Genomic DNA, 23,862 nt, shown 5'->3' on the forward strand with positions numbered 1-23,862 from the left:
TTTTTAAGACTTTGTTTAACTAGTCCATTGTTAAGAAAAGGTGATGTGCCTTTATATCATATTTCTCAATTTCTTCTAATAATAAACGATCTGGAAACACAAGAGCAACTAAAAATTGCTCATATGCATTTGAAAGAACACCAAAAAACTATCGGTAAATTCAGAGAGAGAGTTTCAGGAAAGACATCTCAGATTTCAAATATTCAAAAGGATTTAAATAAATCAAAAGATGAATTACAGGAAAAGATAGATGGTGTTTTGTTCTTTGGGGGAGTAACTGTCTCCAGAATTACTTACAGAATGAGGAGGAATATAGATACAGATAACGTCAATATAGATTATATACGAACATATACTATAGACACTATTTTCCTTTCTTGAAGGAATTCTGTTTGCATTCTAACTTGTTTTATAATTATGTCAAGAGCCAAGAACTTCAGAAAAAAGAGCTTCAGCTTCTTAAAATGAAAGAAGATGTCATTAAAATTCGTAAAAAAGTGAATGAAATGGGACAACTGAAGAAGCAATTTGAGGCCCAAAATTTATCTATGCAAAGTATGAAAATGGATAACATACACTTGACTAAGAAACTTTATGAAAGCCTTGAAGATAAAAGAATTATAGCTAAGGAAAGAGATGAGCTAAGGATGATAAAAGAGTTTCTCAAAATGGAAAGAGACCAATTCAGAGAAACCTTAAGACAGATGATAGTTGGAGTGAGTTCAGAATCTTCCCCTATTTAGTAACTATTTATAAGAATCAAGCTTTTTAAAAGGGTAATGTTTTGTTTTGTATTTCCTAGAAATGTCTACAAACAGTAAATGATAATGGGGGAAACTAACTGTTAATTATAATTTTCACACAAATAGAAAATACAGTTTTAAAAGAAGCAAAAATGTTTTTCAGAAAATACATTTTTTTTGGTAAGAACTTTTTTACTTAAGTGTAGTTGATATACAATATTATATGAATTTCAAGTGTACAAAAATAGTGATTTGCAATTTTTAAAGGTTATACTCCACTTCTAGTTAATGTAAAATATTGGCTATATTCCCAGTGCTGTACACTCTATCTGTATAGCTTATTTTATACATAATAGTTTTTACTTCTTAATTCCCTACACTTATGCTGTCCCTTCCCCATTCCCTCTCCCCACTGGTAACCACTGGTTTGTTCTTTATATATGTGAGTCTACTTCTTTTTTGTTATGTTCACTAGTTTGTTGTATTTTTTAGATTCCACATATAAATTATTTGTACAGTGTTTGTCTTTTTCTGTCTTACTTATTTCACTAATCATAATACCCTCTAAAGTCCATCCATGTTGCTACAAATGGCAAAATTTCATTTTTTTAACACCTTTATTGTGGTATGATTCCTGTACAGTAAACTAGACATATTTCAGATGTACACTTTGATGAATTTTGATCGATGTGTACAACAATGAAACCACTATCACTATCAAGATGTCTAACATTTCCATCACTCCCCAAGCGGTGCAGTTTTCAAATTTCCAATTTATCCCTGCTCACCCCCTTTAACTCTTGGTAACCATAAGTTTGTTTTCTATGTCTGTGAGTCTGATAAGTTCGTTTGTATCTCTTTTTTTAGATTCCACATGTAAGTTATATCATATGGCATTTTCTTTCTCTTTCTGACTTACTGCACTTACAGTGATGATCTCCAGGTCCATCCATGTTGCTGCAAATGGCACTATTTTATTTTTTATGGCTAAGTAGTATTCTATTGTGTAAATATATACCACATCTTCTTTATCCATTCATCTGTTGATGGACATCTAGGTTCCTTCTTTATCTTGAGAGTTGTAAATAATGCTGCTATAAACATTGGGGCACATGTATCTTTTTGAATTAGTGTTTTTGTTTTTCAGAAAGTACCTTTTAATTCACTAGTTTTAAGAAAAGATTTGTTAAATAAAGCAGACTATTTTCTTCAATGTAGTTTTTGAAAAGGTTTTTAAGCCAAGAAGTAGCGTCATTCTCAATAGAGAAATATTTGAATATTAGAAAGATGAAATATCTCATTTCTACCTCTACGTGATAGAATTTTAAACATAGGCTCTAGTTAGACGTTAGAAGGAAAAAAGGCAAGATGAGTATAAAAAAGGAAGTTTTTCTAATATGGCTTTTTATAGACATTCAGATTTCAGAATCACATCTTCAGAAACCTAATTGAATCCCGCTATAGAATTCAGACAAATGAGAAATTGTATGAAATCTATAAAAGTTTTTTTTGTTCTCATATTTCATTCTCATGTTCATCATTGTCTCATAGTAAAGAAATAATAAGGTAGAAAGCAGTATCATTTGTAATTTCAGTAGAAATATCAGACACTTGAGAATCATCTTTGTGTGGGCCTAACTAAATTTATAGAGACCCAGTTCATTTAACAAATATTTATTAAACAGTGTTTTGTTTTGCACTTCTAATCAGAAATACAAAATATAAACAGGATATGCATTTTCTGTTTCAAGGTGCTTCAAAGACTATATGAACAGGGCTTGGAACACCATAGGTAATAGACTTGGTTTTGTTAGCAAAATAATTTGGCAGCAGTGATTCTAAGGCAGAGACTTGGAAGAGTAGGAAATGGAGATAAACCCAAAATCCAGTTTGCAGCTATAAATGATAAAGGAACAAATCCTGTCTTCCAAAAATATGTGGTTTTCCCACTTCTTTTTCCAATGAGTTGAGGTTACTTACTACAAGACTTAGTGGTACTATTATGTACTAAATGAATTTTTCTGAGCCTTTTTAGCATTACTTTTGAGTTACATGTGTGATATTTAATTCCATTATTGAAAGGATATAAAAATATAATTTAGAAAGTATATGAGTAGATTTAATATGTGAATATAGTTACAGCTGAAGTCTCCTTTATTTCTTTGTATCAAAGCAGGATCAACAGAACCACAGAGAAGTAGTAAAATATGAGAAAAAACTGCAATGTGATGGAAACCAACATCTTACAGAAAGGCTAAAAGAAAAGTGCTTTAGGATAAAAGTAAGTGCTCTCCTGTTAAAATTACAAATGAATATCTATACCCTTCCAAAGGCCTAATGTGGAATGAGTAGATAATACTCAGAATTTTTCTGAACTTTAGTACAAGTATGTATGTGTACACATACGTACATACACTACACACACAAAACGGGTTCGTGATTTTAAGTCCTCGCTGGAAAGGAGATACTTGAGCATATACCTGAAAGAGGTAAAGGATCAAGACACACGGCATCCAGGGAAAGATCAGTCTAAGCAGAGGGAACAGCAGGTACAAGGCTTCTGAAGCGAAAGCCTGTCTGGTGGGTTTCAGGAACATCAGGAAGGGGAAGCAGCTCATTAGAAGTGAGGTCAGGAGGTAATGGGGAGGAAGCAGGCTCTGGGCCTGAAGAGAACGTTGGGTTTTATTCTGAGTAAGATGCAAACTCCTTAGAAAATCTGACCCCAGAGAGACACAATCTGAGTTATGTTTTAAAAGAATGGCTGTGATTGTTGTGTTGAAAATGATTGGAAGCAGGAGGACCATTTGAAAAGCTAATCTCAGTAACCCAGGGAAGGCGACGGCGGCCCAGCCTGAAGAGGCAGCAGTGGAAGCAGTGAGAGGTGTGTGGATACAGAGTATGTTGAGGGCAAAGCAACATGAGTTACTGTCGCCTCTGTGAAAGTGCAGAGTCCCTGAGGACTTTCTGTGGTGTTTATGGTGTGTCACCTGGCACAATTCCTGACAGAAGTCAGCATTCAGTTTTTGTTTATTAAAAGTACAGTGAATGACCACAGTGTGCTCCATACCATAACGTGATTCATTGTAAAGTCAAAGGCAGAATCCCCTCTCCAACATCCCAGATTAATGAACATCTACATAGCCTTTCCTTAACTTACTAAAGAGAGCTCCTTGTTGTCAGAAGCCCCTTTTTCTATAGTTTAACACCCTGAACTAAATATGTTAGTACATTATTGTAGCAACTTGAACTTAACGTGTTCCTCCACCCATACTCTGACCAAGGGGTCGCCTGCCTGGCATCTAGTCACTTGAGTTTATGGGCCCTGGCCCCTTGAGTGTCTACCACATGCAGGCACTGTACTGGGTGCTTCAACTCATGAGATGGTAGTATTGCTCCATTTATGAACAAAGAAACTGAGACCCTGAGAGGAAGTTTAGTGGTTGCCCAAGGTCACATAGCTAGTAAATTGGTGGAATCAGGATTTAAAACCAAATGTGACGAAGTGTAAAACTTGGGTATAGAAGCATTTTTACAAATATAATTTTATTTCCTTTAAGCCATAATGTCTATATGGTTTATAGATTACATAGATATAGATACTATTTAATATTTGATCCCCTAGAAAGCCCATGGCAATTATTGTAGTCTTCATTTTGTAATTGTGAAAATGACTCAGTGGTTTCCCCCATCAGCAAGTGGCAGAGCTAGAACCTGAACTCAGACTCTGAACGAAGGTTAGAAAACTTGGATTCTAGGCAGGTAATAGAAATGTGTGAAGAGGCTCCACCAAGTTGATAAATACTAGTTTGATTCTTAGTCACTTGTTCTGTGCGCTCACTCACACTGCCTACTGGAAACTTAAGCCAGCACTCAGTCTTGAGCTGCAGTGCATACTAGATTGAATTAACTCAAACTTCCCTTCAGACTTTGTAAATACACTTTCAAATCATAGATGTTTAAAAGACCAAAAGGAAATGCATCAAAATGGTAGCAATGCTTGTTTCTGATTTTCTTTGTTATATTTGTTTAAATTTTTTAAACTTCTGTCCTATAAAAAGTATTAAAGCATTAAGTTTTGTTAAAATTTTAGGGCTGGGACTATTTCTTGTTAATTAGAATGAATTGTTAAATTGAATAAATTTTAATTTTCTTTAGGAACTTCTTAAGAGATACTCAGAAATGGATAATCATTATGAATGCGTAAATAGATTGTCTCTTGACTTGGAGAAGGAAATTGAAACCCAAAAAGAGCTTTCAGTTAGAGTAAAAGCAAACCTCTCACTTCCATATCCACAAACCAAACAAATTCAAAAACTTCTCACTGCAAACCAGAGATGTTCCATGGAATTCCATAGAGTCATGAAGAAACTTCAGGTACCATCTTTCCTAGTAATATCTTTGTAACAGCTGTAAATTTCTATTACAAACTTTTATGTGTTTAAGTCCTGCTTTGGGTGTTGGCAAATTTTTGCTATTCAGTGTATTTATTACTAAATTAAAGATTGTGTGGGTCTAAGAACAGTATGTGCAATATCCTCAATGCACCTAGGACCTGTTTATTCAACAAAACCTGAGCTTTTGCCTGTGGGCCTAGACACTGTCCAGATGTTTAGGAGACAGGTATGAATAACATCTCAAGGATCTCATAGTAAGTGAGGCAGACAAGTAAACAAGTAATGAGTGTAGCAAAAGAAGTATGTGCAGATTATATGATGTAACCAGATAAAAAGTTAGAGAAGATAGGACTGTAGTGGAAGATGGACTCAGGCAATAAAGCTTGGAGTTCATTTTGTAGATGAGGCAGAGCCATTGGACAGTTATTTTAAGGTAGTGGCAATAATATGTTCAGATTATCATTTTAGATAATTCCCTACAAAGAACAAATGAGTTTGTGGAGGTTAAGGCTAGTGACCAAGAGAAGAGACAAGAGGCAGTTATGGTGGTCCCGATGATATATTGTGGGTGACTATGCTACTAGGGAAAGATCCATAGGGATGGAGATTACAATATTATAAAAGGAGTCCATGTGATTGGTAGTGAAGGTAAAGGAGAGAAGTTTAGATTGAGCCCCAGGATTTGGGCTTAGCCAGGTTTGTGAATAGTGTTACCATTAACTGAGATAAAGAGGAAGGAGAGATCAAGTGTTTAGTTTGAAATGTTGTGAGGTAAAAATACCTATGACAGAACATCCAAGAAGAAAGACCAAGTAGGCATTTAGTTAAAAGTCTGAGGTTTGTCAGGAAAAAAGTCAGAGCTAAAGATAAAGATTTGGGATTCATATAGGTGATAGATTGCACAACTTGAGTAAGTCAGCCAGAAAGCATAATAGAGGAATAAGAGTTGGAGGATAAGATAAGAACTCCAGAAAAGATAATTATTCAAGAAGCAGTTACAGAAAAGAGAGCAACGTGTGGATTCAGGTTTGGAAAAGTCAAACAGACAGGAGAGAACCAAGTAAAAGTGCTATCGCTCAACTCACTAGAGGAGAGTATGTCAAAGATGAGTGGTCATGAGTGGCCGAAGCTTCAGACAGACAGAATGTGGATTGGAGAGATCTCAATTTGTTGATAATAGAACACACTGATGACTTTTGTCAGAGTAGTTTTAGTTGAGTGGTTAGTGAAGAGGCCAAATTATGAGATGTTAAGGAATGGTGAAAGTTAAAGAGGTGGAGTATCTGCCCTGCCTGGGTAAATTGTCCCTCAGGCCCTGACATCTATAAATCTTGGCAATCAGATATCCACAGCTTATTGAGGAGATCCATGAAACATAGGGCATTCAATTTATTGTCACTTTAAAGCCAAACATCTAAATATGCTTGAGAAGAGAATCTTGAGGCATGTCACACTCATTTTGGTTACCCAATCAAGGTGGGCAGAAGATGTTGAAAATGAATGTCAGGTGGGAAACCTAGGTAGTTGATGATGTAATTAACCAAAAATGGGGCAATAGAAAAAGGGAAAGGAATCATGCACATTTTAAAGCTATTGAATTTGAGTTAATTGTAGGACATCCATGAGGTATATTCAGGGGGAAGTCAGAAATATGGAAGGCCTGGAAGTTATTCTCCCAAGAGAATAAGAGGAAAAAATTGGGAATAAAGGCTCTTTCCTTCTTTCTCACTTACCAGAGGATATAGATAATTAAGAAATGCCATCCTACCTCATAGTCTCAGAGGTTTGAAATTTCATCTAAATGTGATAAAAGTTTTCATTTCCCAATTTGTTTAATGTTTTTCTACAAGTACGTGTTAAGCCATGTTACAAAGATAAAGGAAGAACAACATGAATCCATCAATAAATTTGAAATGGCTTTTATTGATGAAGTAGAAAAGCAAAATGAACTGCTAATGAAAATACAGAACCTTCAACAAGATTATGATGTACCGCCCAGAGAATTAAGAGACCTCAAATTGAGCCAGAATATGGATCTACATATTGAGGTATAGTTTGCTTATAATGTGTTTAATTAGATTTCAAGCCTTTTTATCAAGTAGAAAAGGTACATTTCATGTTTAGAGTCATTTTCATTTATCAAAGTTAAAAATTGGTTGCAGAATGACAGCTGGCCAGATGTAAAGAGTGCCAGGTAATAGTCTAGCCTCTTTTCAGAACCCAAAGATACAGAAAATAGATGTAATATCAGCAGGTGAAAATTCATGGAACCCCAGAATAAGTTTGCTAACGCTTTCTAAAACTTCCTACATCTGTGACTAGGAGTCAGAATATATTTTCTTCAAAATATTAAGAATGCGAGATCAGTAAGGTGTTTTCCCCTTTTTATGATATTAGTATGCTATTACAGATAAAGACTTTTCCAATGTTCAGGCAATTCAATGCTTATTTTTCACAGGAAATTCTCAAGGATTTTTCGGAAAGTGATTTCCATAGCATAAAGACTGAATTTCAGCAAGTACTAAGTAATAGGAAAGAAATGACCCAGTTTTTGGAAGAATGGTTGAATACTCATTTTGATGTAGAAAAGCTTAAAAACGGCATTCAGAAAGAAAACGATAGGATTTGTCAAGTAAATAACTTCTATAATAACAAAATAATTGTAAGTAATAATTTTCTTGTGCTACCTCTTTCTTTTTGTTGTTGTCTGCTTTATTTTTTCTACCTCATTCATAAAAGAACTTAGAGCAACTTACTTTTAAGTATTTTTTTTTAATTTGTATATGCTCTGTGAAAAAAACTGACTCTGTAAAACATCTCCTACCTCTATCTAATGTATTAGGAAAATTAAATACTTATTTATACTTGAAGAGAAGATAACAAAATCTTGGTGTGTAACAATCAGTTTCCTCTTGTGGAATCTGGAATCTTTTTGCCATTCTCCTCTTTCCTTTCTCACTTCTCACTGCTTCTGTAGGGACATCCTTTTCCCCAAGTAGCCTCAGACAAGGTGAGACGTGAGCCTATTTCACGGTTATAGGCAGCAACTGTGGGAAATCCCTAGACAAGCTGTTTTAAAATGTTCTGAATAATGAATTTCAGCATATGCCTTGTCCTAGAATTCTAGTATTTTCAGAGTATTTTTCTTTAATATGTAATTCATTTTACACCTATAATGGTGTTTTTACTATCCAATAGGCCATAATGAATGAGTCAACAGAGTTTGAAGAAAGAAATGCTACCATAGGCAAAGAATGGGAACATGATCTAAAATCAATGAAAGAGAATAATGAAAAACTGTTTAAAGACTTCCAAACTTTGAGGATCTCCCTGACTTCTGGTGCCCTTGTTAATCCTACTACACAAGATGATAAGAATCTTCATGTTACATCAAGAGCTACACAGCAAGCCACAGAGGTTTGTACTTTCTTATAAGATGTTTTCCAATTTGCAGCTTCACCACAGAGTTAAATGCACTTAACATCTTATATAACATTTATATATAACATTTCAGAGAAAAATTGTAGTATTGAATGTGTTAAGGAACATGCGACCATCTTTGTGTATGTGTAATGGGCTTGTTTTTTAAATATTGTGACCATCATTCAACTAATTATAAAGCTAGACATGATCTAAGACCTCCCCTTTAGATTATGAAACAGAAGTAGCTCATAGCTTAATTTGATTAGTAGGTACCTACATCACTTAAGGTATTATTACCATACAGTATGTTTCCTAAATCATGTTACTTTCTATTAAACGATAATCTGTGTCTATGTACAGATCTAGCTTAGGGGAAAAGAGCAATTTAGCTTTTCTCTAACTGTCATCAGTGTTTTTAATATTGGTTAATATTTTAATTGAATTAAAAATAGAAGAGGCTAAAAATACAACAGATTTCTTAAGCAGATTAACCTGTATCCAAAAATCAGTATGTTATTTGAATGATCCAGTTACTTTATCAACTACCCTTACTTGGGAATCTGTAAAGCAATAATGCTATTTAATTTTGTTAGCACACAAAATGACTTAGTGGGGAACCCAAGAGTAAATTATAATTTCTCACTTTTACCAAAATAAACACTTATAATAAAACATCAACCATTAATTTAATAATTACCAGTGGAAACTAGAAGGTCACTAGTGTATAGTTTATTGATTTGCTGATCACTGCAGACATCAGTCAGCTGGCAGAGGTAAAATTGTGGACATTTGAAACCCATCTACCACAGCAATAAGATAAAGAAACAGAGGTGACCCAGAAAGTGACCTATCATATAAACAAATAATATGCTATTAGTTTGATAATTATGCTAAATTACGGTAGTGTGGTAATGATGCAGGAATAGATAAGGAGAGTAGTTTGGTAATGATGCAGAAATAGACAAACAGAGCATGGGAATAAAACCTGCTCAGCAGTAAACCCAAATAAGTCTGAGGATTTAGTGTATGATAATGGTAAACTCAGTGGGGAAAAGATGATTTACTTAATGTTTGATTCAGAACAGCAAGCTAGCTAGCTGGAAAAAAATGTCTGGATTTCTGCCTCACTCATTAAACAAAAGTAAGTTCTGAGTAGGCCAAAAAGAAACACATTTTCCAGTAAAATCTGCATATGTGTGTATGTGAATAATCTTATAAATATGAACAAAGTTAGGTATTTAAATTCAGGTATTTTTGTACTTGGAAAAAACTGGAAATAACTTTAATGTTCATTAGTAGTCAATTTCCTTGAAATTAGATGTATGTATCCATTAAAACAAAAATGTGAGAGATCTATGTGTATTGATAATGGAAAGATCTGGACAATATATTGTCTTTTTTTTTTTAAGCAGAACTATATATTAAGTATGTTCCTACTGGGTGTATGATCAGCATATTTATGAACTGAATACTCACTTATGCTTAGATACACATAGAAAACTTCTAGAAGAATACCCCTGCAAGAGTTTAATAATCATTGCTTCAGGGTCAGCTGGGGTTCTGAGGTGGGGAAACTGACTCTTCATCAAATACTGTTCAATTTTCCACATACTGAAGTTGAACACTAGGTAATAAAAATAAAGGAAAAAATATGCTACATGTGTTACCTTAAAGAGCTAATTATCAAATGTACTTTTTTTTTTAGTCTTTTGTGGGGGAGGTAATTAGGTTTATTTATTTATTATTATTTATTTTAACGGAGGTACTGGGTATTGAACCCAGTACCTTGTGCATGCTAAGCACCCGCTCTATCACTGAGCTATAGCTTCCCCCATCAAATGTACTTTAAGTAGTATTAATTTAAAACGTGAGTGCCTATTTAATATGCCTCGCACCATGCTGACTAGTAAATAAAATAAACACTAAACCTTAAAATGTAAAATTTGGGCATTTTTTAATCCAAGAACCATCAGCTTCTAAATGAAAAAAGTAATACATGTGTAAATTGAGTGACACTTGGCTTCTCTTTTCTATCCTTTGTTAATGCAGTCTGTGAAAATTAATACCTATATATGATTATCTTTGTCTTAAACTTATAAACTATGACTCTGTCTACATGGCAGATCTTATACATGCGTGCTTTTTCTAATAGAAAATTCAAGAGCTGGAAACTTCCCTCCGTGAAGCTAAAGAAAGTGCTGTACATAAGGAAAGCAAGATTACAAAGATGCAGAAAGAACTTGAGATGACTAATGACATAATAGCAAAACTTCAAGCACAACTTAATGAATCAAATAAATGCCTTGAAGAAACAAAAGAAGTGATCCAAGTACTTCAGGTAATTTAACAAACTCATTTTATAAATAAATGTGTTTTTTTTTTCCCTTACTGTTGTAGTTGGCAGATAATTTGGGACTCATCATTTACTTCAACTTCCTGTTATCTACGAATACCTGAAGTTCAGTACTCAAGCTTTAAAAAAAGCAAGTGACAACTTAGAACTGAAGTGCAGGAGTATATTTTTATTCAAAATAATGATTTTTATCTTCCTAGAAAAAGTATTTTTAATTAACATATAAATATTATTCTTTATAGTTTAAAATGTATATTTTTTATTTCTCATTAAAAAAGCTTTCTATCCAAATATTTAACATTCTTACATCTTAAAGTTCTCTTTTCTTCTGCTTAATCCTCTGTTATTGAGTCCCACCTGCTAGCCTTTGGCTGATTCTGTCCTATTTTCTTTATAAAGAACAGTAGTATAAATGTGTTTGACCTTAAATGCCGTTACACATGTCACACTCTCATTCATCACATCCTTCCAACTCCCTTTTGTTTCAGCCCAGCCACTTCTCACACTTCTGCTATTTGCATCCAACCCTAATAGGCATTTGTTGCTATTCTTGCTCCAGTGTCTCTTCATTCCAGTTACAATTAGAAACAAATCAAGGATATCTGTTTTTTCCATTATTTTACATTGTTCCAAAAATTCGGGTTTATTCAATGAGACATGAAACAGCAAGGCAAGAAGAAAATCTGTTTTGTTTTTCGACAATTGTTGGCATAACTAAAAACCAAGAAAATCGACTGTGAAGCTTTAGAACTTTTAGAGTACTTTTTTAATATTTCAAATAATTAAATGACCATATTTTTATTCATTCAACAAATATTTGTTGGGCATTTGTTGCTGTGTGTGTGTTGGTCATTGTTCTCAATGCCATGTGTACAGCAATGGGGAAAAAAATAAACTTCCCCCTTCCTTCAAGGAGCTTACATTCTATTTCAGGAAGACAGAAAATAAAGCAGTATCTGTGTGTGTCAAATACTGAAAAGTGCAATGGAAAAACATTAAGCCAGATGAGGGTACATGGATAGTGGGTGAAAGTAGGGGTGTGAGGGAAAGAGATGTGGTTTTATAAGGGGAGTTGGGGAGAGCCACACCTTTAAGGTGATGTGAAGTGATGGGGTGAGCGATGTGGTAGAGGAGGGCCTTCTAAGCAAAGAAAATAGTGAATGCCAAGGCCCCAGCACAGAAACAGTCTAGATATTTAAGAAACCACAGAAAGCCATTGTCTCTGGAGCAGAGTGAGCAAGGGGATAGAAGTGGGAAACAGGTGAGACATAACAGAGCATCAAATTGTAAGGGATCTTGCAGGCTACTTTGGTTCCTATTCTGAGTGAAATGGGAAGTCATCAGGGGATTTTGGCTAAAGGATATTATGGTCTGACTTAATTTTTTTTAACTGCCCTTTGAAGATAGAATCCAGGATGATGTGTTTGTTAGAGTGGCACGCCAGCTGCTGTAACAAAGGGGACCAAAAATGCAATGGCTCAAACAAGATAGATGCTTCTCTGTCTCACATAAAAGCGTGAATTCCAGGTTGGCAGGTGACTCCATTCCACGTGACCATTCAGAGCCCACATTTCTCCTGTCTTGTTTCTCCACCACCTGATTGGGTGCTGTTTTCATCTGCGAGGTTAAAGCCAAGTTGTAAGCTGTCTATGCTCAGGCTCACAGGAAAGGGGCAAGATGGAGAAGCTAAAAATTACCTTAAAATCTCTATTCTTACGGGCTCCTGCCTGGAAATGGCACATATCTTTTCCTCTCGTATTTCTTGGAGTCAGAGATGATTTCCCTAGTTTTTGGCCTGTGAGACTGGAAGAATGGACTTGCCATTTATGGAGACAGAAAAGACAGCCAGAAAGGAAGTTTGAAACCATGGGAGCAGATTCACAGTTCCATTTTGAACACATTGAATTTGAAATACCCACTGGGGGCACCCAAGTTGAGATATGACTTAGGCAGTTGGATATATGAGTCTAAGAGAGAGAGAGGTCTAGACTTGAGATATATAAGTTTCGGGATTTATCAGCATATAAGGGTCATGAGACTCGACAAGGTCATGAGCATGATGGAGAAGAGATGTGGAGTAACCAAAAGATACTGAGATGGAGCAGGCGTGAGGAAAAGAGAAAGGGGAGTGGGATGTCAGGGGGGTAAGAGACAGTGGTTCCAGCGTCCTCACATATGTGAAGAAAGTGCTTCAGGTAAGAGGGAGTGAGTGACAAACATCTTCTCATTCAGTATAGATTGATACCTGTATTGTGGAGATAGGAGCATCTTCCTGCACAGCACAAGTAACCATTTAGATAATGTACTGGGGTCTGGCATTGGACAGCACCCATGGGGAAAGAGAGCAAAATACAAGGTATCCATAAAATCTTTATACAGTTTGGATTTTTTAAATGTGTTTCTGTATATTATATAAATATTCTATAAAATGCAATAGACTATATTTAACTCAAGACAGCATAATAAAAATGCAAAGATACTTTTAACCTATTTACCACTGTTTGAAAACACCTGTCCAATATAATGTAGCATTTATTAATTGAACATAGAACAAAGTAATTTGAACAAATGAATCAGTAACAGTTTTGTTTAAATCTTTATATTTTTCCTCTGTTGTATCTTTACAAATTGTTTATATCAAGTAGCAGTGAATTTGTTAAAACTTTAAACTACACTAGAACTTTATGGACATCCTACACGAAAGGAAAGAAATCTTATAATTTATGGCCACAGAATCTAAAATAAAATGCTTGAAAGACTAAACAAAAGATGAGAGCAACATATATGAAAGGCACAGCAAAACTTTGAAAAGAAATATAGGAGAACACGTGGTTTAAAATAAGAAACATGCCATTTCCTATTTTGGAACCTAAATACTGTACATCCCAAATTAGTTTCTAAATTTAATGTAATTCAGTTTAAACTTTCAAAAGAATTCTTTGTCTGGTAGAGCAAGGAAAGTTTCTTAATAGAATTCATCTAAAATACAGGTAATAAATAGGTGATGTTAATAAGAACTTTTGTTTTCTGTATATTAGAGAAATTAAGGTTATTGGTATTTTTTGAGTACAGCTTTGGTCACATGCCATATGTTTGAAATATGGAGTTCTTATTGTCTTTCTGAGACAGTATTTCCAATTTTGTTTTATTTTTTTACATAAAAATTACTTTAAACAATGTTATATATGACTAATTTATTGTGGTAAAAAGCTACTATAATTTCTGCATGTTTAGAATACATTAAAATTTTATTTTTGTTATCATAAATGGATAATTGTTTTTAGAGTTCTTTGAACTTTTAAAACAGTAAATAGACAAATAGGTCAATGGAATAGAATAGAGAGCTCAGAAATAGAACCACACAAATATAGTCAACTGATCTTTGACAAAAGAGCAACGGTAATTCAATGGTTCAACAGTAAAGGAAAATCTTACCAACTGAAAATGCTGGACCAGTTTTACATCCACGAGCAAAAAAACAAGGTTTGACACAGACCTTACAGCTTTCAAAAAATTAATTCAACTGATCATAAATGTAAAACACAAAACTAGGAAACTCTTAGAAGATTACATAGGAGAAAAGCTAGCTGACCTTGGGTTTAATGGTGACTTTTTTAGACACGACCCCGAGAGAGAAAAAGGGAAAAAATCCATGAAAGAAAAAAATTGATAAGTTGGACTTCATTTAAATTAAAAACATTCACTCTGTGAAAGATAAGCAACAGACTGGTAGAAAATTTTTTGCAAAACATATCTGATAAAGAACTGTTATCCAAAATATACAAAGAATTCTTAAAACTCAATAAAATAAGAAAACAAACAACCTGATCAAAAAATAGGTAATGAATCTGAATAGATACCTTACGAAAGAAGGTAAACATACAACAAATAAGCATATGAAAAGATACTCAACATCATGTCATTAGAGAATTGAAAATCAAAACCACGAGAATAGCACTACACACCTGTGGTATCTCAAAATACCATAATGGCCAAAATTCAAAACACTGACAACACTTAATGCTGGTGAGGTTGTGGAGCAGCAGGAATGCTCATTTATCATGGTGGGAATGCAAACAGTACAGCTACTTTGGAAGACAGTCTGGCAATTTCTTGCAAAACTGACACCACTTGAGCCAGTCACATGCTCAAGGAGTCCCTGATATGAGTGCCTGGTCCAGAAGGCCTAGGTATTGAACTGGTGCTGTGACTGAGCAAACAGTGGGTTCATCAACCTCCTTAAGCATCTGCCATTTTTAGAAGCTTTGCATCTTCTTAGTCTTTGCTGGTCCTTGTATGTGTGCAGATGTTTTTATGAGGATTGGTGTGGGAAAGCCTAGAGAAATAGGGTCCCTATTTAGATGGGTTTATTTTTGTATTCAGTATCTGGTAATATTCCATTGTGTGGCTGTGGTGCAGCAATAAAAAGAACACTTTATTCAGCAATAAGAAGAAAAGAGCTATCAAGCCACAAAAAGATCTGGAGGAAATCTTAAAGGCATATTGTTAATTAAAAGAAGCCAATCTGAAAAGGCTATATAATGTATGCTTCCAACCATATGACATTCTGGAAAAGGCAAAATTAGGGTAACAATAAAAAGATCGATAATAGCCAACAGTTCAAGGGGAGGGAGGGAAGGATAGGTAGGTGGAGCACAGGGAATTTTTAAGGCAGTGAAACTATTCTGTGTGATGCAGTAGTGATACATGTCATTATACACTAGTCAAAATCCACAGTTAACTATATAATACAAATAATAAGCCCTAACTATGTAACACAAATAATAACCCATAGTTAACATATATAATACAAATAATAAGCCCTATTATTAAACTATGAACTTTAGTTAATAATATATCAGCATTGGCTTATCATTTGTAACAAATATACCACACTAATATAAGATTTCAGTAACAGGGAATGTTGGAGTTGGGGGACGTAACAATATTTGGGAACTCTGTGTACACTCTGCTCAGTTTTTCTGTAAGCCTGAGATTACTCTAAAAATGAAATCTATTCACTAAAAAAAGATTTATATATGTATGTGGATTGGATATCTTTTCTCTGAGTGGAAACTAGATATATTTATATCACTGGATTGTATCTTTGACCACAAAATACCCTCAATACTGCTACATAATACTTTGTGCCTTAAATTCAGTTCTACGTTGATATTTATATTGCTGTTCTGACATGTTTTTATTTTTTGGATTGACCTTTGTCTACCCATTTCATTATTTTCAACCTTTGTTTCATGTGTTCAGGTAGATTGGTTTTAAATTGGGAACAAAATTTGTTTTAAGAATCATATGTTCTTTATGAGAAAAATCATATGTTCTCTAAGTACATATTAGCTTCTAATAGCTTCAGATATATTTCACATCAAAATATCTATTCATTTTAGGGTTAAAATTTGTGCTTTTCATATGTTTGGAGATTGCTGTTTTAAAATATTCTACTAGATCTCAGGGCAGTTAAAAGCTCTTTGAAATTGCTTTAAAATTATTTTATTTTTCTCTTCTTTAAAAAATTAGGACAAAGTTGCTTTAGGAGCTAAGCCCTATAAAGAAGAAATTGAAGATCTCAAAACAAAGCTGGTGAAAACAGACCTAGAGAAGATGAAAACTGCCAAGGAGTTTGAAAAGGAGTACGTCTTTGCCTTAACTGAACATGACTTTAATAGCTTAAATTTCCTTTAGAAACAATATAAATTTCTTTGCATTAGTTAACTTTTTAAAATATATGAAAATATTGCTTTTTAAAAAATAAATACAGACATTCACATAAATTTATTAAATTTCCATTACATATGCAGAAGTTTTAAAATAAGCATGATTCTGATTAATTACTAACACTATGTCTTTGGAAGCTTCTCACTCAAGCATATATAAATAACTTTAAAATGGCCTTTTTATGCTTGAAAGTGAGTGTTAAGAACGTGTGTGTGTTTTGTTAGCAGTTCGACTAAGGTTTCTGTTGGTTCTCTTAACTTTATTTGTTCTTCCTGTTGTGGTTTTGTGTAAAAGTTGTATTTCCTTTTAAATTATAATCCCTAGTGCCCAAGAGCAGATCCTCTTTTATTGATTTATTTACTATACATAATAGCATGCCTAAAATTCTTTGTGGTATAGCATAATGGAAAGAACATTAGGCAGAAAGTCAGGGAAACTAAATTAGAAATATAATGTTGCCACTAATTAGTATTTCACCTTACACAAGCTCTTTGATTTCTCTGGGCCTCACATTCATAAACAAAAAAGGATAGATTTGTATTAGGGGATTTCTTAAGATGCCTTCTGGCTCCTAATGCTTTTTATTCCTCCTATAAATCTTTAATAAATATTTAATGATGATATCTAATTTTGCCTAAAATGTAGCACTCTGAATCTTCATTCATTCTAACCAGTCTTCCGGTGATAAGATCTTCATTATAAAAAGCAATTTTACTTATAGAAAAGAATCAGCAGATACTGTTAGTCTCTAAGAAAGGCAGAGTGTCTCTTAATTTATCACTGCTGATTAATGCTTAAGCAAACAATTCATAAAATATCTCTTTCTACCAGGGAACAATGAGCAGCATTTGACCTTTGACTGTATCACCTTAGACCAGAGCTGCAGCTAGGGTTTGCTTTCCTGACAATGTAGAAAGGAAGCTGCTTTTTGCTTTCATGCTCTGGTAATTGTACCTTCAAGGTGTTTCTAGGACCTCATAGTAGCAGACCAAGTATTTGTTTTACGGTGCCCCCAAATATAATTTTGCTCAATGTCCCATTAATAGCTATTGGGCTTCCAGAAATTTTGAAAGGATTCGTTTCTCAATGTCAAAAAGTTGCCCCAGCAACCAAACAGAATACTTCCAATTTGATGGTGTTGTAGCTGTTAGGTGCATGATACCAGGAGGGCATCAGGGCTTTTCTGCTGCCACCTGTGGATACCCGTGGGTATGACGTTGATGTGATATATCTTACTAGAAAATTCTTGACAGCAGCTGTGTTTATTCCTTCATTAAAAATTAGTTCCTGGGCTTTTACGTATTTCTGTTGTTGTTCTTAATAGAATTGCTTCTACAAAAGCCACTGTAGAATATCAAAAAGAAGTTATAAGGCTATTGAGAGAAAACCTGAGAAGAAATCAACAGGCCCAGGATACCTCAAGTGAGTAGAAAATGCTGTTTCCCAGTCCTTCCCTTTCACTTCAATACACCTGTACATTTTGAAGGCTACTATTACAGATGTGACAGTCAAGAATAAATCTAAGTTAATCACTAATTTAGAAAAAACTATTTTTCAAATGAATTCATTGGGCTCAAACTTATCCTGTGACATGTCCTTAGTTTAATCTTAACTGTTCACCCATTATAGATTCTTAGAAAATATGAATTTACTTTTGCATTAGCAGATCTTACATACAGTGATGATACCGTCAGTACTGTAACAGAATGGCTTAAATCTCAGGGTAGAAGTACACTTCCCAGTAAAACTACAAGCACATGTCCTAATAGACTGTAACCATATACACAGTAAAAATATTATCAGTTCACAGTAAAAATAAGTAATATCCTACTTGTTCTTAATACTGAAAATACAAAGTTGATGCATACTTGCAAACTCTTGGAAATTTATCTTAGGTACAATCTTCTAGTCTAAGGATCAAATTTCTGCATATCCATCCCTCAAACTATACCTTTTTCCATATTTCTATCTCTTGTGTTACATTTGAGAAGAGAAATTGCTGACCAGCGCTTGGGGCAGCTTTGTGTAGTAGGGCAATCATTGAACTAGTAGCCAGGGACAGGTCTCTGATTGCCCTCATTTGATGGCTGTGTGAAATCCTGGGGGCAGCACTGATCTAGCTCATATATATAATTGTTTTAAGGATCAAACTAAGAGTTATGTGTGTGAGCACAGTGAAAATTCTAAAGGTCAAGCAAACATAAGGTGATATTTGTGTGTATTGTTGTCCACTTAAAAAAAAAAAACAGAGATAGTATTAAGGATGATCACAGTTCCTACCTGGAAACCTCCACGGGATAAAAAGAGGGCTGAGAGCTCCTGGTTGTTACAGAAGAGCCAGGAGACTTTAGTCTTAATTTGTAAATGATTTTTAGGTACATGTTGTCCCTGAATTCAACATAATTCAAAAGGAAATGGTCATTGACTATCTTACCCACACACACATTACCCTCTTTTTATAAATTGTCAGTAACTTATTCTGCTTTATAAGAAACTCACATTTTTATGCAATTTACCTAAAAGTTACAAAACAGTTCCTTACATTACTTTTATACACATAGAGCAGAGTACTTAATAATATATACTGTAATACATGCCAAGGTTTATTTAGTGAACAAGCATGTGTTGAGTTTCTGCAGTGCACTGAGTGACGGCGGGCACCCCACACACTGTAGGAAGAAGCCCTCCAGGTGAGCTCACCGATGGGGAAGATCAGTGAAGGACAGTTCTGTCTGAGGAGGGCTCTCACTGCTGCGGTCCTGGCGAACGGTCCCTGTAGAGTCACGGTAGTGGGGCTGGTAGGTGGAGAGAGGCAGGAGGATTCTAGTGCCATCTAGAATTAATGATCAAATAGGCATGTGAGAGAAGGAGGAAGTCAAGGATAACTTTCAGGGAGATGGTCGAGATATTTGGGGTTTTATAGTGACTCATTGCCTTTGTAATGTTTTCTTGATTTTAAACTTTGGAAATATTAAAATTATCACCTATCTGTGTTTTTGCCTCCCATAGTAGTATCAGAACATACTGATTCTCAGCCTTCAAATAAACCCTTAACCTGTGGGGGTGGCAGCGGCATTGTACAAAGCACAAAAGCTCTTATTCTGAAAAGTGAATATATACGGCTAGAAAAGGAAGTTTCTAAGTTAAAGCAGCAAAATGAACAGCTAATAAAGCAAAAGAATGAACTATTAAGGTAAGATCTGCTTACGCGATACAGAAATTGTACTTACGACTGTTACATTTGGAGGAGGATGATATAGACACATAAATGTTTTTGCAGTTGGCAACCCTTCATACATATGGAAAAAGTAATTTTTAAAGTTCAGGTACTATGTCTTTTTTAAAAGGTGATTTTTTAAAAGCGTCAATCCAGATGTTTGCTATCTATCAACTGACTTGTTTTTAACTAAGCCAAGAGCCAGGAAGTTAAAAAAAGGATCTTTGAGGGGCAGCTTAAATATACCACAAGTTCGAATGCCCAAGTCAGTGAGGCCTTTATTCAAGGAAGAACCCCTTACTTAGTTTTACTTTATAAACAGTTCTAACAAATTTAATTATTTGGCTTCTACCAAAGATTAGAATCTTGTGCTAACCTTTGTCAGTGACACAAAAGAAGAAAAATAGGCATTAAACAAATAATTGCACAAATAACTAATTCTTTGTGATGAGTGCTGTAAGCAAAGAGCAACAAAAAGGACATTATGAAAGGGATCAGACCATGTGCAGGTGTGGGGAGGGGTGGTGATCAGGAGACCAATCTATAAGAATAGACGTGAAAGACGAGCAGAAATTAGGCCAGATGAAAGGAGAGGCGGGTGAGCCTTCCAGGCTGAGGGAACAGCATGTGCACAGGCTCTGAGTCAGGAAGAGTAGCCAGTAGGTGGAACTGAAAGACATGCAGTGTGGCCAGGGCATAGAAAATAGGACAGAGTGAGGTGCAAGACGAGTTGCCAGAGGTAAGTGGTCCAGGTTACACAGGCCTTTATAGGTCGTTCTGAGGACCTTTGGTATCTTAAACGTAATGGAAGGATTGTCACCACTGGCAGAATTTCAGCCAAGGCCTGATGAGATCAGGTAGCATCTCAGTATAGGAGGCCACAATTTAGGGATCTGTTGTTGTGAAAGCAAAAGATAATTATGGCATGGACTAGAATGGTGCAAATGGGAATAAAAATAAGGTGAATTATATATGTATCAACAGACGTGGCTGACAGAAAATAAAGGAGAGAAGGGCCACTAGCATTGCTGCCCTGGTTTCTTTCTGGAGAACCTAGAAAAATGCTGGTGGCATTTCCTATAAGAAGCAAGACTATGAAATCCAGAAAAGCACCATGAATCATTTCTCTTAAAATAACAAAAGTACATTACATTAGATCCATCTATCCAGAAGATTAATTTATCAAATTATGCCCACAAATTATCAATAGATAAACCCCTAGATGGTAAAATTAATTCATTTAAAAACCTAATATCTGGGGGGAGGTATAGCTCAAGTGGTAGAGCACATGCTTAACATACACAAGGTCCTGGGTTCAACCCCCAGTGCCTCCATTAAAAAAATAAACCTAATTACCTCCCCCCAAACAAATGAAAGAAAGAAAGAAAAAAAAAAAAAAAAAACCAAAACCTAATGTCATGGTCTGCTTTCTTTTCAAAACTCTATGATTATAGAGATACACTACAATTACCCAATTTATAGTGACCTCATTTCATTTTCTGAACTGTGGAAATGTCCAAACAGGAGCCATTAGGTTGAAGTTAAAATATAACGATGATAGAATGGTAAATTATATGTTATGTATATTTTACCACGATTTTTATACAATTTTTTGAAATGTGAACACATTGCAGGAATTGCAGTCTTATGGTCTCCCTTTTTTTTTTTTTTTCCTCCACATTTAAGCAATAATCATGATCTTTCCAATGAGGTCAAAACATGGAAGGAAAGAACCCTTAAAAGAGAGGCTCACAAAGAAGTCACTAGTGAGAATTCTCCAAAGTCTCCTAAAGTGACTGGAACAGCCTCTAAAAAGAGATACCACCTGCCTTCTCAGTGCAAGGAGCGGAATGCCCAAGACCCTGTGCCAAAGGAATCACCAAAGTCTTGGATTTTTGATAGGCGATCAAAGTCTTTGCTGGTGCCTCCTCCAGTCCGCTATTTTGATAACTCAAGTTTAGGCCTTTGCGCAGGTAGGTAAATGTGCTGGTTACTTGGCAGTGGGGGGATAACAGTTGGAACCCTGTATCATGTGGCCCACAGGGCACATGTAGACGAAAGGGACGATGTGGATCAAGCTCGCAGTGCGCAGACTTCACTGCTTCCTCTGTGTGAGAAGTTTCTCCAAAGCACAGGTCTGAAGTGCAATCACTTTTTACCCTAAGTGAAGTTTTTTGGGTTTTTTTGGTATGTAAAAATTTTGTGAGTTATTACTTAGCAAATCAAATGTGAAAATAAGACATTGTTTCTTTATACAAGAAAACCACCCCAAGTGAAGTCTTTATTCTGCCTCTTAGACCCTCAGCTTTTCCCAAGGATGGACAATCAACTCTCCCAAGGACATAAAGACACCACCCTATAAACAAAAATACTTTACCAGAAAAAGACTTTCTTATCAATTCAATGGGCTGGTATTTCCAATAGGATTATGTTCAATTTACACAAGCCAGATCATAGACTTGTATCATTTACTTATTCATTCAATCAACAGAATTTGTTTTTATTTCAGCTCTGTGTCACATATTATACCCTAAGGATACATCAGTAAGCAAAACCAGATATGGTCCCTGCCCTCCTACAGCTTATAGTCTAATAGGTGTAGACAGTAATCAAGTAGTCAGGAAAACAAGAAAAATTCTAGAGTGCAAAAGGCTATGAGGCTTAATAGTTTTCTGTTTTAGGAATATTACGGAAGTGTTCCTGAAGAAGGGAACTGAGGGCTTAGAGGCTAATGGGAGTTAGCCTAACAAAGAGGGGAGGAAAAGGCATTCAGGCAGATGGAGCAGTGACAGCCCCAGCCAGGGTGGGAGGAAGCACAGTCAGGGAAGGGCCGACAGCAGTCTGGCATGGCCAAGGCGCAGTGCACACAGGCTGCTGTGGAAGCGGTCAGTGAGTCCAGAGAAAGGGGAGAGCCGGGTGCGTGGGGCTTTGTAGGTGGTATAAAGGAATTTAAACTTGACCTGGAAAGCATATAGAGGAAGCCTTTGAAAGATTTTAAATGCAAGGGAACGTGATGAGTTATAAATTTTGAAAGCATTACCTCAGCTGTAAGGTAACCAACAAATCATAGGAGCAAGAGCTCGGCAGTTGCCTGAGCAAGGGTGACAGCACCAACTGGGGCAGGTGCAATAGATGGAGAGATGTGGACAGACAGGAGAGATTGCGGGGTAGAATCAGCTGTGCCAGGTGCCTGACTGGATGGAGTGGGGTGGTGTCAAGGATCGCCCCCAGCTCTGGGGCTGCTGTGCACAGAAGTGGGGGATGGGGCAGGAGCAGCTCTGTCACATGGTATGTGTCTGTCTTTCTCACCACGTAGCATTTCCCACATGCCCAGTTGTGCATGGCCACAGCCCTCTGTGACAGGATGTCTGCCTGTGAGAAATACCCTCCTGTGCGTTTCTAGAAATCTGAAGCAGCAGACTTGGACACCAAGAGAGGCAGCTGCCGATCATGTAAAGCTCTGATCACAGGTTGCCAGGGCTTGTGAGAGCTTTACTTTGTGACGCCAAAGGCATCAATCCATTCTCATCAACTACACATCAGAATTGAATCAAGTCAGCAGTCTGACAGGTAGTAAGGAGCAGAGCAATTTGGAAAAAAATCTTGAACTATTCACTTCATTCATTTAAAGACATAGTCCCAGCTTGAATTAGTAGAGTATCAGTCTAAAAAAATTTAATATCAGTTTCAATTTTAATTATAAAAGGAAATTTATATCATCTCAAAGCTTAAGATAATAGCCAAGACCAGTTATGCTAGACTTACTTTAGATATTGTTTATAAACAAATAGATGCAGTTGAAGTGCTTTTTAAAGGCTCAAAGGAACCTTTAATTCTGAATTCGTCAGTTTTTGATTTTAGATTTCCCTCCAGCCTACTCTTATTTATTTCACTTAAAGATAGTATCAGAGAGATCCATGTTTAAAACACTTAGGCATTTTTATTTGAGGTTGGATTAATTCATATTATGCATGTGCCTTTGGCACTGTCAGATAAAAT

The 23,862-nt window shown here is 35.6% G+C and overlaps 1 protein-coding gene across 1 annotated transcript in view; it reads left to right on the top strand.

Moving 5' to 3' along the window:
* CENPE (centromere protein E) overlaps positions 1 to 23,862 on the top strand; it is a 69,153-nt gene that overhangs the window by 44,439 nt on the left and 852 nt on the right. Inside the window, exons 39-50 of the mRNA XM_031468396.2 lie at positions 88 to 253; positions 433 to 716; positions 2,920 to 3,024; positions 4,899 to 5,117; positions 6,988 to 7,185; positions 7,596 to 7,799; positions 8,336 to 8,554; positions 10,713 to 10,898; positions 16,449 to 16,561; positions 17,971 to 18,068; positions 19,656 to 19,839; positions 21,550 to 21,836. Of these exons, the coding sequence (XP_031324256.2) occupies positions 88 to 253; positions 433 to 716; positions 2,920 to 3,024; positions 4,899 to 5,117; positions 6,988 to 7,185; positions 7,596 to 7,799; positions 8,336 to 8,554; positions 10,713 to 10,898; positions 16,449 to 16,561; positions 17,971 to 18,068; positions 19,656 to 19,839; positions 21,550 to 21,836 (2,263 nt within the window). The remainder of the gene's footprint in view (positions 1 to 87; positions 254 to 432; positions 717 to 2,919; positions 3,025 to 4,898; positions 5,118 to 6,987; positions 7,186 to 7,595; positions 7,800 to 8,335; positions 8,555 to 10,712; positions 10,899 to 16,448; positions 16,562 to 17,970; positions 18,069 to 19,655; positions 19,840 to 21,549; positions 21,837 to 23,862) is intronic.

This window comes from Camelus dromedarius, chromosome 1, assembly GCF_036321535.1.
Source record: "Camelus dromedarius isolate mCamDro1 chromosome 1, mCamDro1.pat, whole genome shotgun sequence".
Classification (NCBI taxonomy): domain Eukaryota; kingdom Metazoa; phylum Chordata; class Mammalia; order Artiodactyla; family Camelidae; genus Camelus; species Camelus dromedarius.